Raw genomic sequence first — 17,113 nt, forward strand, 5'->3', positions numbered from 1 at the left:
GCCCTCAGCTGCTCCTCAGCCCTTCCCCAGCTCCGTGTCCCTCCTCTGGGCACTCTCCAACAGCTCTGGGTCCTTCTGATCCCGTGGTGCCCAAAGTGCCCCCAGCACTGGAGCTGAGGCTGCCCCAGGGCAGAGCAGAGTGGGACAATCCCTCCCTGGGCCTGGTGCCCCCAGCACAGGGTGGCCCTTGGGGCTGCCAGGACCCAGCAGGGACTCAGATCCAACTTGCACTGACCAGGACCCCCAGGGCCCTTCCCACAGCACCTCTCATCCCCAATCTGTCCCAAGGGCAGGAACCAGCACTGCCATCGTTAAACATCACATTGTTGGGAATTACTTACTGCCTTTTTCTTTTCAACTCGGGGCTCACTCACTCGTTTCAAACTCCCTCGTTTGAAAAGCAGCAGGAGATTGAGGGAGGATGTGAGACTTGTCAGGGATGCGAGGGAAGCCCACACCCCCACAATGGGCTGCAAATTGTCCATCTCGGGAGTAGAAACGGGAAACAATTCCCAAGAGCCAGGTGCGCCCGTAGGTGCTGGGTTACACTTACTTTGTTTAAAAAGGTTTAAGATCCGTGCGGGTGGAGGTGGTGTCTTCAATGTGATCGATGCTGAGCTTTGCCCCGAAGGCATTCCGGCTCCCCAGGGACCGGCTGTGGGGGTTTGTGTTGTCTCCTCTGGGCTCACAGGTAGGAAACGTCTCGCTCTGCCATGGCTGCTATTTCCTGCAATCTTGCACAAAAGAGATGGAAAACTTCCAATTCCACTATTGATCAAACCCACACTATTTTCCATCAATGCACTTCCCTGTTTTTTGTAATAAAACACCCCAAACCTCAAATCCAGCTCAATGTATACTGCTGTAACCAAAAACTTGTACTGATGTGGAGCTCTGGAGTGCAAAAGGGAAACTGAAGCACGGTGAAACCTCCAGAGGTGTTTTATAAGAATGAACTGGCAGAGCTGGGAGCAAGTGGAGCTGTTTGGATGTGGAAGTGTCACAGCCAGTCTGTGGGAGAATCCCCACACGTCCTCTGGACCTCGAGCTGAGGGTATCAGGAGGCAGAAAATCAGTTTTCACTGGCAGCTGGGGCCAGTTTGTGGAAGGGAAATATTTACTCTCTCCTAGGACTGCGTGAAATGTTTGGGTAGAAATGAACTCTTGAGCTGAAGGGAAAATATTCCAGTGTTCCTCTGGGAACACTGCCAGGTGAGGTATTTGCAGGTAGAAGCACCAGCTGAAAGTGGATTCAGCTGCCAGAGACTCTGTGTTGCCCCAGGATGAGCAGATAATCCCAAAAATCACCAAAATCAGTTGTTGTCAGACATGGAAAGAAGCAGCAGGATATCCTGACAGAAAAACTTGATTTCACTGTGCAGGTATCCCTGGTTTGAAGCTTCCCACTCTGCATTCCCAGAGCCAGCAGAGGAGCTGATTCCAGAGCAGGACTGGCCATGGAATTCCCAACCCAGGAGCTCCAGCAGAGGCTGCTCCAGGAGCAGAGACCAACAGGGGCTGGGCAGGCTCCCAGTGCTCAGGTGGCTGCAGTGAATGAAAAAACCCTGTCCCAGCTCCACTGGCACATTCCAGGAGGGAAGTGAAGTGGGGGCACCACCACAAGGGCAAACACTTGGAAGAGGCAGGAGGAATGCAAAGCCTCCCTTTACATCATCAACCCACAGCTCTAAGTCCAAAGCTACCTCTGGGCCCTCTCCAGGTTTGGGAGGGAAAGCTTTTTCCCCCTCTGTCAGGTCATTGTTTTTATTTTGTTCCTAACATATGTGGCATTCATTGCTCATTATGAAAATAATTAACTGTTAGAAGACAGGCAATGCTAGGATATTAAAAATTTGAAAGATCACCCATGCCACTTGAACAGTAATTATTTGAATTTTAACAGTGACTTGCCCAAGAATGCAGAAGGTATTTTCAAGAATGTTTCTTGATCTTGTAGCAAAAGAAATATAGCAATTAAACCAGTTATACACTAATTCTAGGGTTAATTAGCAATAAATCCATCACTGGAAGTGGTGCATGAAAAACAAGGAGATGAACAATCTCCAAACAAATCCAAGCTCTGTGCATTCCTTGCAGAGCTGCCAGTGCACAAAGCTGGGATTTTAAACATGTTTTTCTCCTTTCAGTATCTCATCTCACCTGCTGGGCACACCTCTGCCACTGGGGCTGTGTAAAGGTGACTGTCACCACTGCCAGCCAGCTCGGGGACCCCGGGGTTCTCAGGGGGATGGACACCACAGACCCCCAGCTCCAGCCTTCCCAAAGACCTCCAAGCCATGGAACAAGGCAACACCAGGGAATTTCTGAAGCAGCAGGTGACACCCACCCTGCCAGGTGTGTCACACAGGTGAAGTAAGGGCAGGGACTGAGCTGTCCAGAGCTGAGGTTACAATCCTGCTGCTGTGCAAGGCCAGGCTGACAGAACACCCACTTCTCAAGAACTTCCCAAGGATATCCAGGCACAATTTGGCTGGAAATGGATCAGTATCAGCACCCCTATGTAAGGCAGAGGCTGCTGCTGTCAAACTTGCACTCTCAGCACCCTGAGGTGAAGGGGAGGCTCTGATCTCCTGCAGGTCAGTCAGGAGCACTGCTGGAGGAGGGATGGGACAGCCTGAGGAATCAGCACCATTACCCCATTATTCCATATCCCAGGGAAGCTGCCCCAAGGCTGCCAGAGCTCCAGGAGTGTTTGGACAGCACTCTCAGGGGTGCTCAGGGTGGGACTGTTGGGGTGTCTGGGCAGGAACAGGGGCTGCCCTGATGATCCCTGAGGGTCCCTTCCTACTCAGGATATTCCACGATTCTGTGATTGCATCTTAGTGGACACAGCAGAGCAGCAAAGGCAGTTTTTGCATGTGAAAATTATATTCTTTCCCCCCTATTGATTAACAATGATGATGCTGAAGCAACACTAAGAAGTTTTACTGTTAATTAAGTAATCCAAGTGTCCTGCATAGTGCCACTGTTTGGGCAGGTTCTCCACCAGTTTTCCATAGAAACATCCCTGAGGGTGACACAGCCCTGACAGGGACACATGGGCAGCACAGCCACAACTGGGATATTCCCCTAAAGAGATTCAAACCTTGCACTACAGCCAAACATTCTAGTAAGATGAAATTGGGCACTAAGCAGAGAGAAAACAGTGACCCTGTTCTCACACAGAGGAAGTTTGTTTGTAAATTCTGGTCTTTGTGAAAAGGGATGAACTTTTTGCCCCTGAGTCATCTGTGGCTGAGACCAGAGCAAAATAATCCTCATTCTTCCTTTTTCTAACAGCTAAAACTCTCATCTAAAGGGTTGTGGTAGGGGTTTTCTAACAGCTAAGAACTCTCATCTGAAGGCTGTGTTAAGGGGTTGTTTCACCACTGATTTAAGTCCACAAATAATAGATCTATTAATTGATAATATAGATTATTTTTCTACTTAAACCCCAAATTAAGAACTGAGCAGCTCTCTGAACCCCTGGTTTTCATCCTGGTGCAAAGACAGCCAGGATTTGGGGCCTGCCTTCCTCAAGCCTCTAGACTAAGCCAGAAAAGACCATTTAAGGTGTCCATGAATTGATGTTAAAAACCCCAAATCCTTTCTTTAAACTGAATTTGAGGAACCTGCTACCATGAAACTCTGCAATATTAGCTGTGAAAAATTAACTGCATCCACGAGGCCACAATAATCCAGGAATGATGAGCCTCAAACCAACACACCCCTAAGAGCAGCTCAAGAGCTGTAATTGATATAAATAAATCATCAATCACTGCATCCTAGCAGCCAGTGGTTGATTCCTGAGGAACCTGCACAGGAAAAGAGGCAAACATGTGGCAGACACAGTCCAAGAAGCTGAAGATGCAACACAGTGCCCAGAGCAGCTGTGGCTGCCCCTGGATCCCTGGAATTGTCCAAGGCCAGGCTGGACAAGGCTTGGAACAACCAGGGATGGTGCCAGGTGTCCCAACCCAAACCCAAATCATTCCATGATTCTAAAACCCAAAACCAAACCAGGAGTCTGATCTTAAGAATGTGGACTAAGAAGGTAAGACACACACACCCACAAAATCCTAAAAAACCCAAGCCCCCAAAAATCATTCACTTGGTTTATTTTGTACATTGTACACCTGGTTTATAAACTGCTCCCATCAGGGCAAGATGTGCTGGGAAAGTGCTCAGAGGAAGTGGTCAGTGAGGGTGGATTTGCTCACAGCTGTTCATGGGACAGACAGACAGACACAGACAGAGCACAGCTTGTTGCAGAATCTGTAGTGATTTCAGGGTCACCCCAGCAGGGTCTCAGGGACGGATGGCTCCAGACACTCTCCAGCAAAGAATCCTACAACAAACACAGAGCAGTGGTTAAGCAGAGCTTCCTGCACAGAGCCACAGCAGGGAAATAGGGGTCTCCTCAAGCCAGGTCTCATCAGCTCTTGGAGATCTGTTTCACACCCAAGATAGCTCAGCTACCTTAGAAGGCATAAAATCAGCAGGATGGCTTTTGAGGTAGTGTTGGCAACAGAAAAATTTAATAAAAGGCAAAATAACAAAACTCTTTACAGAGAAAAACTGAGCTAAGTGCAAGAGGTCCTTGCTCCTGGTAAAACACCTCACAAAAGCCATTAGTTTCATTGTTCTCTTCTTTTTCTAGTTAATTGCTCAGGCAGGACTTTTTGGCTTTTGTTCAATTAGCTATCCTTGAGTTTATGGTGAAATCTCCCAAGTTCTATGAGGTGTAATTTCACCTAATTGAAGAGAAACTTCTAGGCTCTTTTAAGGAGACAAAAGATAGTTTTGTCACTCTATCAACAAAGGGCACATTTCTATACAGCAGCCACTGAGAGGTTTCAGGATCCTCCAGGATCCAGGCAGAAGTTTCAGGTACAGGAGCTGATGCAGGTGTGGGTGGGCAGGCCTGGAGTCCCTCTGGAAGGGAGCACAGCTCACCACAGACACATCCCCTTTCTCTGCTCCTCTTCCCACAAAGTTCTTACTTCAAAATGGGAAACACAGGCTGTTGGCTCAGGAATAGAGCTGTGCTCCTACTACCGATAATGTTTAAGGAAGGAAAGGTAATTTAATTGCCACTACATAACTTGAGAGCTTTTCCACTTGAAAACTTTTGTCCATCCAAGTTGGACAGGGCTTGGAGCAGTCTGGGATGGTGGAAGGTGTCCCTGCCCATGGCGGGGGTGGCACTGAAGGGACTTTGAGGACCCTTCCCACCCAAACCATTGGGTGATTTTATGGTTCTATGACTTGGCTGTAAACATCACAGTGACCCACAATCCCTCCAGTTCAGCTGACTTGCAAGACAAGCTTCATTCCTCTCTTGGTCACAGAAGGATCTGTGCAATACAAAGTTTGCAAACAGTAAATTGTTTAAACTGCAACAACTATGGCTGAGAAAGGACTTAAAAAGTACTGTCTGTGCTTTCCAGACTGACTGACTTCCCTACAAAGTACTGTGTAGCTGGACAGAAATAGCTCACTTCCATTAATCAACATTTAGATGTAACTGTTATTCTGACCAGAAGAAACAAACACTGAGGTGGACAGAGTTTCCTCTGGACTCAGAGTTTCTCCATTAGCATCCTTTAATGAATGGAAAAATCTTCCTGAGTCCCTTCTATCTGCAGCAAGGAATAAAGAAAATCAAAGCCTGCCTTCTAAAAAGAATAAGCAGTTAGAGCCCCTACAGAAGGATTATACAATTGCTGTTCCAGCTTTAGGAATGGTCAAACTTTCAGAACATTCAGATCAGCACTTCGGGTATGCATTTAAAGAAGGAAAAGAACCAAAACCTGGAGAAAGCAAATCTTCCAAGGAATTTGTGGAATACAATAACAAGCTTTGAAAATTAAATTTATTTTTAATACCAGTTACAAGGAGCAGAAAGGAGTCTGAATTTGCCTAGTCACAAAACTAGCCCTGAGCTTGTAGCTCTTCTGCTCAGGAACAGAAGTAAACAGATAAGTCAAAAGTTCCAAATTAGCTTGATTTAACCTCTTAAGAACTGCATTATGTTGTGGAAAACACGCTGCTTGCAAAAAAATACTTGAAAAACATATTCTAATGAATATTTCATCCTTTGGTGCTCTGTGAAGCTCCATTTAAAAAATAGAAAAAAATTATTGTGCCCCAGGCAAAGAAGAAATATCCACTGTCACACCAACACAGGGTTATTGTGTTCAAGTGTTCCAGGCCAGGCTGTCCTGGACAGGGCTTGGAGCAACCTGGGCTGAGCAGGGTGAGCTTTAAGGTCCTTCCAACCCAAACCAATCTGGGATTCTGTGACTTTATAATTCTACTGATTAAGCCAAGAGATGCACAAACAAAACTCACCATTAGGGGGAAGCTCAGTCTTCAGTTTTGTACTTGCCGCCAATGTAGGGAACGTACTGCAAGACCAGCTTCCAGTCTGTGGCCCAGATCACCCCAATGCCAGCCACACCACCCCATGTCGCCAGGGTGGGGGTCCTAAAGGAGAGACACACCCAGGGAAACAACAAATTACCACTGGGAAAGGCCTGGCAGATGCTTATGGCTGAGGTACCTGGAAAAGGCACTTCAATCAGGAAGAGAGCTTAGAATTCCAGAATATCCTGAGTGGGAAGGCATCCATAGGGATCACTGACCCCAACCCTGCCCAACCACCCCAACACCCCCACCCTGAGCATCCCCGGGAGCTCCTGCAGCTCTGGCAGCCTTGGCACCATTCCCTGGGCAGCCTGGGCAGTGCCCAGCAGCCTCGGGGGGCAGAACCTTGCCCTGAGCTCCATGCCAAGGCCTGGCACAGCTGCAGCCCTTGCTGGGCTCCTGTCCCTGTGCCAGAGCAGAGCTCAGCCCCTGCCCCTGTGCCTGCCCTGGGGAGGAGCTGCAGCCCCCGAGGAGCCTCCCCTCAGTCTCCTGGGCTGCAGCTGAACCAGCCAAGTGCCCTCAGCTGCTCCTCAGCCCTTCCCCAGCTCCGTATCCCTCCTCTGGGCACTCTCCAACAGCTCTGGATCCTTCTGATCTTGTGGTGACCAAGCTGGACACAGAAATACTGAAACAACCTCAAAGACACGGAATAGCATTAGTCCTCAGGGCAGCCAAGATATTTGACAGGAAGAAGTTCATAGTCTTTCACTTAAAAAGACTACTGCACAGCGAAGAGAAGACACACTACCATACATGGCTGCCGCCACATCCCGTCGGTTCTGCCCCGTCCTTTTGCCTCCCACAGCCCTGCAAAGGGCACCCACGGCACTGCTGTATTACCGAACGTGGAACAGCCAGCGCGGGTGGGCCGCAAGCCTTTCCCCGGCTCCTCGGGCCCTCAGCCCGGCCCGAGCACTGCTCCGCACCCCAGCACCATCCCCAGCGACCTTCAGGGAACGGGGAGGCCTCGGGCAGGGGCCGGGATGCCCTTCAGGCTCCCTCAGGCTCCCACAGAGCGCGTTGCGAGCGCGGCCGTGCCTCGAGGACGCGGTGAGGGGAGCGCGGAGCCCCGGGCCGAGCGGACAGACCCGGTGGGGGCGAGCAGAGCCCGGCTCGGAGCGGAGAGAGAGCCCCGGGTGGAAGCGGGCAGCCCCGGCAGCCCCAGCGCGGCATGGGCAGCCCAGCAGCTCCTCACCAGGTCCGCAGCAGTTCCGCGTAGCGCGGCCCCAGCAGCTGGTTCAACATGGCCATGGCGCCGCCTCACTCAAAGTGACCCCGAGCGGCGGCGGCCGGGCCGCTCCGAGCACGCGCGGGGCTGCAGCGGGGCGGGGCTGCGGCCGAACCGGCCCCGCGCGGGGCTGTGCGCGAACGTGACGGGATGGGGGCGGCTATGAGGGGACACCGGCCGTACTGAGGGGACGCGGGCTCTGAGGGGACATGGGCCGCCTTGAGGGGACATGAGCCATCCTGAGGGGACACGAGCTGCCCTGAGGTGGCACGGGCCATTCTGAGGGGACACCGGCACGAAGGAATCACCAGCCGAAGGGACCGATAGTCGCCAGGCTGGAGAGGGGACACCAGCCCAGATGGGACACGAGCTATCCTGACGGACACGAGGCACCCTGAAGGGACACAGGCCATCCTGAGGGGACACGGGCCACCATGAGGGGACACGGGTTACCCTGAGAGGACACAGCCCCCTCTGAGGGGGCATGGGCCGCCCTGAAGGAGACACGGGCCCTGAAGGGACACAGGCCACCCTGAGGGGACACGGGCCACTCTGAGGGGACATGAGCCATACTGAGGGGACATGGGCTACCCTGAGGGGACACGGGCACTAAGGAAACACCAGCCCAGGGGACGCCAGCCCAGATGGGGCACAAGGCTTGATGGGACACAAGCCCTGAGAGGACGGGCTTGTCTCTGTGCTGGAGGGGGATGTGAGTCCTGAGGGGACACGGACCGAGGGGACGGGCAGGTGGACAGGTGGGATGGATGGACAGATGGACAGGTGGGATGGATGGACAGGCTGTCCCCACAGCGGAGGGATGACAGCAGCTGCCCTAGGGGAACTGGCTGCCCCTGCACTGCAGAAGGGGAGGCCTGTCTTCACACCAGAGAGGAGAGAGGGAACACGGGCCCTGAGGGGACAGGATGTCCGCAGGCTGGAGAGGGGACATGGGCCCTGAGGGGTGGCAGTGTCCCCACACTGCTCCCTTCCCAGAGTGGTATCCCCAGAGCCTGTCAGTGCCCCCGCAAACCCTCCTGTCAAGGCTGCTCAGTCTCCCCCAACAGGAGAGGGAGTTTCCAGCCAGGTTTTTCAGGAGAGCATCATAAAATCACCATCAATTCCATAATGTTCCCCAGGCTCTGCTCAGAGCCTGCTCAGCCTCTTGTGAACATGCAGGAGGAACTCTGGAACAGACACCCCAGAGCAGCTGTGGGTGCCCCTGGATCTCTGGAAGTGTCCAAGGCCAGGCTGGACCAGGCCTGGAGCAGCCTGGGATGGTGGAAGGGTTCCCTGCCCATGGGATGAGCTTTAAGATCCCTTAGAACCCAAACCATTCCCTGATTCTGAGATTGTGTGGCGGTGCAAACATGACATGACATTTGTCACAGGTTCTGGTAGCCTCATCCCAGCTCATCTCCAGGGAGGGAGTGCTGGCAGGAGCTCACTTGGTGGCTGCTGCTCTGCTCTTGTGAAGCCGCATGCTCTCAGCAGCTGCTCTGTGCTGCTCCTTGCTCCTGTTCTCACCGGCTCTCCCAGCCCAAAGCCTGCTCTGAGCACTCGCCTGTTTTATGCTCCACCTTGTGCATTTGTTGAGCATCCATGTTCCAGGCTGCTCCCAAGCACACACTTCTCCCTGGCCTGGATCTGAGCTGTAAACGGCTGGCACAGGCTGCCCAGGGCAGTGGTGGAGTCACCATCCCTATAAGCATTAAAAAAATGCATGAATGTGGCTCTTGAGGACATTTTTAGTGGTGGATATGGCAGTGCTGCTGGGTTAATGGTTGGACTGGGTGATCGATAAAGTCTTTTCCAATTTTAATGATTCTGTGGTTTTATGATGCAACCTAAGGAAGGAATGTCATTGCATGCACCCAGAGCAGCTCGGGAAGGGCAGAGCTGCCTCACTGCTGAGAGAAGGCACCCAAGGGAGATTTATCCAGGCACTGCCAGAGCCACTTCTGTCAGCCTGGACTGTTCTGCTCTGGAGCAGCACAGTGAGGGCACAGGCAGCAAACCTGGGGAAGAAAGGTGCTCCCAGGCAGAGGCCTCAGCTCTGGAAGTGTCCAAGGCCAGGCTGGATGGAGCTTGTGGTCTGCTGGAAGGCGTCCCCACTTGTGGCAGGCAGTGGAATGAGATGGGCTTTGTGGTCCTTTCAGCCCAAATCAATCTGTAATTGTGTGACGGTCCTGGGGGACCTTGGAGCCTGCAGGGCAGGAGAATGGAGCCAGGTGGGGTCAGGCTCTGCTCCCAGGGAGCAAGGGACAGGACAAGAGGAAATGGCCCCAGGGTGTGCAGGGAAGGTTCAGGTTGGATATTTGGAATAATTTCTTCCCAAAGAGGGTGCCAGGTACTGGCACAGGCTGCCCTGGGCAGAAGTGTTCAAACAATGATGGGGTGCTTGGGGCATGGGTTAGTGCTGAACTGACTGTTGGACTTGATGATCTGAAAGGTCTTTTCACTCTTAACTCTGATTTGATGAATTTCTCCCATCACCAGTCAGTGCTGGGCTCCTGGATGGTCTGGGGGTGTTTAACTGGATTTAAGTGGATTTTTTGTGGGTGCTCCCCAGGGGCAGAAGCAAGGAAACAACAGCGATGCAGGGGGCAGGATCCACACCCAGAGCAAGTGTCTGAAAACCTGTCTGGTGTTTTCTTTTGTTTTTTGTTTTTAGTACAAGGCAAAGCCTTTATTCCAACTTCTCATTCCTAGGGATCCACAACATCTGAAGGACACACATGGGGATAAAAAAAGAAATATTGTTATAAAATGTCACATTTATTGCTACATTACTGTTATATACAGGACAGTTCTCAAAATCTACTTTAAAAAAGTTAGGATTATTTAAAAATTCCAAATAATCCAGCCAGCTGTTTTGACACTTGTATAAAATTATTTAAAAAAATGAAAACAATTCATATCTTGAGGCACTCAGAAACACAATTTCATCCCCCAATTGTGATTCATTTCAAAGAGCAACGCATTTCCCACCCCCAAATACTTTATTTTTTTTATTTTTTTTTTTGCTGGGTTAGGCATATATATATATATATTTACTATATATATAGTTCAAAACTATAATGTGTATCTGATTTAAGAACAAGGATTTCAGCCACTTAAGTACATCTGGATTTACAGGTAGGCAGCATAAACATCAAAAGCAAGGACCATTTTTTATTTTAAAGGCCAAAAAACCAAAAACAACCCATAACTTTCTACAGGGTTAAAAATAAACAACTTCCGCAGGCATCTCCCATCTGCTCTCCCACCCCCCATTCCTACAAAAATATAAAGAACATCCCAGGAATGCTTTGTTTCCCCGGAGAGCTGGAGCCCTCTGCAGCCAACAGGTCATTCCCAGCTGGGACCCTCCCTGTCCTGCCTCTGTCCCCTCTGCTGGCACAGAGCAGTGGCGGCTGCGGGGCTCCCACAGCTCCTTCCTGCCCAGTGGCTCCGTGGTACAAGGTTTGCTCAAAGCTGCTGGTTCTGGTGGCTTGGGAAGACGTGGCCCTGGCAAGGGGGACTGTGGTGTCCCCAGCTCGCTGCCTCCAGGGGCTCCACGGCTCCCTGGGTACAACCCAGGGGTGCAGGCACAGCCCAGGGGTGCAGGGCACAACCCAGGGATGGAGAGCACAGCCCAGGGGTGCAGGGCACCACCCAGGAGTGCAGGGCACCACCCAGGGGTGCAGGGCACAACCCAGGGGTGCAGAGCACAGCCCAGGGATGGAGAGCACAGCCCAGGGATGCAGGGCACCACCCAGGGGTGCAGGGCACAGCCCAGGGGTGCAGGGCACCACCCAGGGGTGCAGGCACAGCCCAGGGGTGCAGGGCACAGCCCAGGGGTGCAGAGCACAGCCCAGGGGTGCAGAGCACAGCCCAGGGATGGAGAGCACAGCCCAGGGATGCAGGGCACAGCCCAGGGATGGAGAGCACAGCCCAGGCATGGAGAGCACAGCCCAGGGATGCAGGGCACCACCCAGGGGTGCAGGGCACAGCCCAGGGGTGCTTCTGGCCAAAGGCCTCAGTACCAGGACACCCCTTTGGAAGCAGAAACCCCTTTGTTCTCCGGGACTGGTGCTGCAGCCCTGCTGAGCTCAGATGTCTCAGGTGAGTGTTACAGCCTCGCCCTCCAGCACAGCATGGGCTTGGCAGGGCCAGGGTGGGAATGGGGAGCCCTGAGCAGCAGGAGGGGTACAAAGCCAGGGGAACACAGACACCAATGTGGACACCACGACAGGAGTGTCCTTGGCCCGGAGATGGGCTGCAGGTGGACACAAAAGGTTTGGCAGAAGGTCACGAGGAGCCTGCACCACCCTCTTAAACAGAGCCCCCCTCCCCCTGGGAGTCCTGCAGGCCAAGGCACAGCAGTGCTGGCTCCCCAAAAGGGCTGAATTGTCCTGGAAATCAAAGTACAGAGCACCCCAAGGGCAGGGAGAGGCAGTTGTGCTGTGGGACACTGGCAGCACCCACCTCAGTGCTGGCATGGGCTGCTCCTTTGCAAAGGGAAACAGCTCAGAGATGCTGGCTGGAGAGATTGGGGGGCATGGGAGGAAGGGAAATGCCCCTGCAGGCTGAAGGAAGAGCAGCCCCAGCCCAGGCTGAGGCTCAGGGGTTGGGACAGGGCAGTCTGGGCAGCAGCAAGGTGGAACAGAGCTTCTCCTGTCAGGAGGCTGGGGATGAGGGACGCTGGCAGAGCCCCACCAGCATGGAGCAGAAGGCACAGGAGGATGAAGGGTGTGTGGAGGAGCCCCAGGACCAGGCCCTGTCCTCTCCAGCTCAGTGCTCAGTATGAGCTGGGTGCTCCCACAGTCTCATCTGCCCCCTCCCAGCTCCAGAGCACAGGTGTCAAAATTTTGGAGCTGCCAGGAATGAAGCTGGACCCTGAGGGCAGCAGGGAGCAGGAATCACGGACCAGAGCAAAGAGAATGGGCTGGGCTGGGATCTGCAGAGCCCCAGGAGAGGAGAGAGGGATAAGATTTGCATAGGATTTTTAACAGGGCAAAGACCTTGTGCAAGCTCAGGGTACAGAAATCAGGCCTTGCTATTGCTGGTGTTGGGCAGGAATGGGGGAGTCCAGTGGGCAGGGCTTGCTCTGGGTTAGCCAGCACTGCACGTGGGGGCTGGAGGCTCTTCTGGCCCAGCTTTGCTTCACCTCCCAGAGCCCAGGGGTGGACCTGGAGCTGGGCCAGGCTCCCCACCACAGCACAGCAGGGCCTGCAAGAAGAACTCAGGTTCCACTGGCCACAAAGTTGGCAGCAAAGCTCGAGGGGTGCAGGGGATTGGGGGTTTCCAAAGCCTCCTGTTTTTTGAGCCCCCACAACTGGAACCACCCAGCAAGGGCCCAAAGCTCTGCTGGCTTCAGTGGGGACACTGGTGACATACAAAGGACCTTGGGGAGCAGTTTCTGCCCTGACTCTGGAATTACAGCTTGAGTCCATCCTTCCTGCAGCCCAGCTCTGGGGTAGCTGTGGAAGCAGGGGAGCAGAGAGCCCCCTGGGGCTGTGAGGGGATCTGAGGGGTCAGGGCAGGGGTGAGTGCCACACAGCTGGAATTCTGCTCCCTGGGCTGTGAGCAGCCACCACTGCCTGAGCACCAACCCATGGGAAGCTGCAGCTGCTTTGCTCTGGGGAAAAAGCATGTGAAAAGGGAGAAAAAAACAATCTGCAATTTTGCTGTTCACAGACTGGATTTCAGACGCTCCCCAGTGCTGTGGCATGCACAGCTCGTGTGCAGGGAGGCAGGGGCTGGCTGAGCGGGGCAATGGAGGCCCCTGGGCTGGGGACACAGGAAATGTCCCATGGCAGTGCCCCAGTTCTGCTGCTTCCCTGAGGCAGCCTGGGCAAAGAGGAACCAGAAGCTGCACACAAGGGAAGGCAGCCCCCCATGTGATGAAGGAAGCTTGGGGGGGCTCAGTGGCCCCAAAAGAGGAGGGCACGTGGCCCCAGGATCAGCCATGCAAGCAAAGGCCGAGAGAGGAAGGAGGAAATGGAATGAATGGCACCATAGAGCATGTCACCCCCTGGGACACCTCTCCTGGCAGCACCACCGCTGTGGGGACACACAGACAGGCACAGGAGCAGGTCTGGGCATCTCTAAGACCCCAAGTGGAATGGAGCAGAGCTGTGGGCTGGGGAGGGTGCAGACCTGGCCCTCACTGACCACAACATCTAAAGACAAGAGTTTCATTGCTACAGGGTGACATTTCAGGGCTGGGCTGGTGGGATTCTGGGTACAGCACCTGGCAGTGGTTGTTTTTAGAAAAGCCACTTTCCCTGGCAGGTTACAGACACCATGTTCACACTGGCAAGACAAAAGAACTTTTCCTTGCTGCTCTTCCCAATTGTTCTCTGAGCACCTGAAAGCAGAGATGCCACTGAGGCCACACTGGGCTGGCACACACAGCTGCCACCCTGTGCCATTGAGGCAGCACTGCCACCCCCTACATTGTGCTTTTGAGATGATCTCTCCAAGCCCTGGCTCTGAGGGCTTGTGCTCAAGGATCTTCACCCAAGCCTTGTCATGGAAGGATGTTGGCTGGATTTGCTGTCAAAGGAACATTTTAAACCATTAAATGCAGCTGAAAAGCCCCATTTTTGTTGCAATGCCTGCGGATTCAGGGATAGTGAGAAAGGCTCTGGCTCCTCAGGATTCCTCCTTGGCCTGCAGGCCTCGGAGGGGATAAAGAAGTTCAGCAAATTTGTGAACAACTCATAAATCTTCTCAGGTTTCCAATTTTGTTGAACTGATGGATTTTTCTTGACTAGTCCCTTTAAGTCCAGTCGTCCATTACTGCCACCTCCAATTCTTGGGGCAAAATCAAAGGCTTTGTGAACCATTTTAAAATTTTTTGTAGGGTTTCAAGCTTTCCAGGGCTGGGACACTGCTCCATCTGTCCTGGCCGTGGGACAGGGGCACTGAGCCAGCCAAGACCCCTGAGCTGTGGGTACTCTGCAGCCCCAGCACTCTCACCAGTGGAGCAGGAATTCATGGATGAAACAAAGCAGCTGCTGAGCCCTCCAGTTTGCACTCCAGAGCATGAATGGGAGTCAGGGCTGTCACACAGGGAGGAAAACCTCATCCATGTCCCTGCCCACTGCTGCAGCACCCAGAAGAGCCCCAGGAGGGAGGTGCTGTAACCTGTGGAGCTGATTAGGCTGAAATCAGCCTAGAAGCACCTGGGTTATGGAACCACTGAGCTTCCTGCCCTTCCCAGGGACAGAGCTGGGGCTGCTGAGGTCTCACCATGCACAGGAATGGTGGGAGCACCCAAAAGCTTCAGAGGGATGGCTGGATGGTGGGGCAGGGCCAGGGGCAGAGGGACAGCCCCATCCTGCCCTGGCACTTGGAGTGGCACAGTTGGAGCTGCCACAGGGCTGAGGCCACAGCCCTGCACTGCCCTGAGCACCTCCAGCAGGGCCTGCCAGAGCACAAAGCACCTGGAGGAGCACCAGATTGTGCCAAGAGCCTGGGGTTCCTGGGAAGTGCCACAGGAGCTAATCCTGTGTGCCAGTCCCTCCTTTCCCCGTGCCAAAGCAACACAGCTTCCCCAGGAGCCCAGGCTGGAGCAGCACAGGGAGAGATGGAGCCTGCAGGGGAGAGGGGAGCTCCCCACATCCCCCAGAACAGCAGCCATGTCTGCCTGACTGGGCCCTGCAGAGCTGGGAAGAACCAGGCACAAAACGTTTCACAAGGGGAAGGAGAGGGAAGAAACAAGAGTAAATTCCTGGTGGATGTTTTTCCAGCACCTCTTTGTTTGCTCCACACCTCCAGGGCACCCAGAGGGGCTGCCAGGGATCCTCCTCCTGCTGGGGACACCAGAGTGGTCTGGAGTGACTGGGAATCCCTTGGAGTGAAGGGACAGCTGGCCCAGCCTGGCTGCTGGAGCACAGGGACAGGAGCTCCTGCTGTCCCTCCTTCTCGAGTGCAGGTGAGGTGGCCACTCCCAGCCCGTGGCAGGGCTGAGCTCAGGCTGCCTCCAGGGATGCCGGGGAGATGTGACAGCAGGTGACAGCGGGGTGTGAGGCCACCCCTCCTCCCGAGCCAGCACTTTGCATTTCTGATGGCTCCAGTGCCAGAAGGGATCCTGCAGCTGCTCAGGCCGGGTCTCTGCTCCTTCCCTGCCTGCAGCACCCTCTGCTGCTGCTGCTGCTGCTGGCCCTGTGTCCCACTGCTGCTCTGGCTGCCTCTGCCTCTTCCCAGCGCTGCAGCTTTGTTCACTCGGTCTTTGTTCAGTGCTGCTCCTGGAAGTGCCTCTGGCAGCTCTGGCCCGTGGAACAGGCGCCTCCCTGTGCATCCGTCGCTGCTCTGCTCACCTGGCAGTGCCTCAGTCCCTTGGTTCTCCTCCCCACGGTGACGGTGACACTGGAACAGCCGCGGTCACATCCTCTGTCTGCCCCGGGGGCATCCCAGGAACAAAGCGACCCCGGCCCTCAGTCACTGCCCGGGGAGGGAGCACTGCTGCCACTCGTGCTGTTGAACTTCCTTTTCCCAAATCAGAAGTGGCCGAAGAAAAGAGATGGTGAATTCAGCACAACAGTTTGTTTGTTGTCATGGAAGGTACAAGCCAGGCAAGGAAGAACATTCCCTCACTGTGGCTACATTCGCTTTTAGTGGCTTTCCGAGCCGAATCTGAGAATTCCTCTCTTTATATCCAGTCTCTCTTAATACAATTTTAATATTCTGGTTGATCCTAAAGATGCAACGTTAACTATAGAAACAGCAGCAGAAAAGCGGAGGGTACAAGACATGTTTTTATACAAAAAAAAAATTTTTTTCGTTGCTTACAAAACATATGCAAAAGAAGCTAAAAAAACCAAAAGGCATTGCTATTTGTTCTACATAAAAAATCTCATAACTAATGTTCTTTTTTTTTAAAAAAGAAATATCAAGCTTAGGCACAATTTTGCTGCTGGCTGCTTGTGAACAAGCCAAGAGAACACGCCACCCCCTCCTAACTGAGTGATATGTATTGACTGTTCTGCACTTTATACTTAAGGCAATTTTTTGTTTCCGTTTTGTTTCTGACAAAGTGTTTTTTCCACTCCTTACGTCACGCCAGGATCCGGCTGCGTGTGTCAGTATGAGCAGTACTACAGTTCATGGGTCAACAGGGCTGCAGGTCACACCGAGGGTTTTCTTCCTACACACCTCCGTATTCAGAGGAACAAAATGATCTACAAATAAAATAAAATAAAAAAAGAAAAATTTGAAGTGATAGAAGCTAAATGAGAATACAGCTGTGCTGCTTGCACAGGGGGCCCCAAGGCTGTCAGTCCCTGCAGGGCTGCAGCTGAGCTGTGCCTTTGTTTTGGTCAGGGCATCCTCAGGCACCCACTGGGGCAGGACACCAAGGGACTGTGTGCTCTCCATGCACTGCACGGGATCAGCTCCTGACCCACCACTCCTGGATCTGCTCAATCCCCCACCCACCATCTCTGCACTGCTCACATGCTCCCA

General features: G+C 53.2%; 2 protein-coding genes across 9 annotated transcripts in view; both read right to left on the reverse strand.

Annotated features, from left to right (window-relative positions):
• Positions 1 to 4,101: 4,101 nt before the first annotated feature.
• Positions 4,102 to 7,770, reverse strand: LOC135458964 (cytochrome b-c1 complex subunit 10). The gene is made up of 3 exons (XM_064734488.1): positions 7,625 to 7,770; positions 6,355 to 6,489; positions 4,102 to 4,348 (listed from the first exon to the last, which is right to left on the reverse strand). Exons 1-2 carry the CDS (start codon positions 7,678 to 7,680, stop codon positions 6,369 to 6,371), a joined length of 177 nt encoding a protein of 58 aa, XP_064590558.1. The 5' UTR covers positions 7,681 to 7,770; the 3' UTR covers positions 4,102 to 4,348; positions 6,355 to 6,368.
• A 2,644-nt stretch (positions 7,771 to 10,414) lies between these two features.
• TCF3 (transcription factor 3) overlaps positions 10,415 to 17,113 on the reverse strand; it is an 84,291-nt gene continuing 77,592 nt past the window's right edge. For all 8 annotated transcript variants that reach the window (XM_064734610.1, XM_064734614.1, XM_064734612.1 and 5 more), the window contains exon 20: positions 10,415 to 16,830. The gene's annotated coding sequence lies outside the window, so the exon portion shown is untranslated. The remainder of the gene's footprint in view (positions 16,831 to 17,113) is intronic.

This window comes from Zonotrichia leucophrys, chromosome 28 (genome assembly GCF_028769735.1).
Source record: "Zonotrichia leucophrys gambelii isolate GWCS_2022_RI chromosome 28, RI_Zleu_2.0, whole genome shotgun sequence".
Lineage (NCBI taxonomy): Eukaryota > Metazoa > Chordata > Aves > Passeriformes > Passerellidae > Zonotrichia > Zonotrichia leucophrys.

Excerpts from the sequence above, each read along its gene's own strand:
- LOC135458964 (XM_064734488.1), bottom strand. The coding sequence starts at position 7,680 with ATGGCCATGTTGAACCAGCTGCTGGGGCCGCGCTACGCGGAACTGCTG. Across the intron at positions 6,490-7,624 it reads GCGGAACTGCTGCGGACCTG|GACCCCCACCCTGGCGACAT; the intron begins GTGAGGAGCTGC and ends TCTCTCCTTTAG.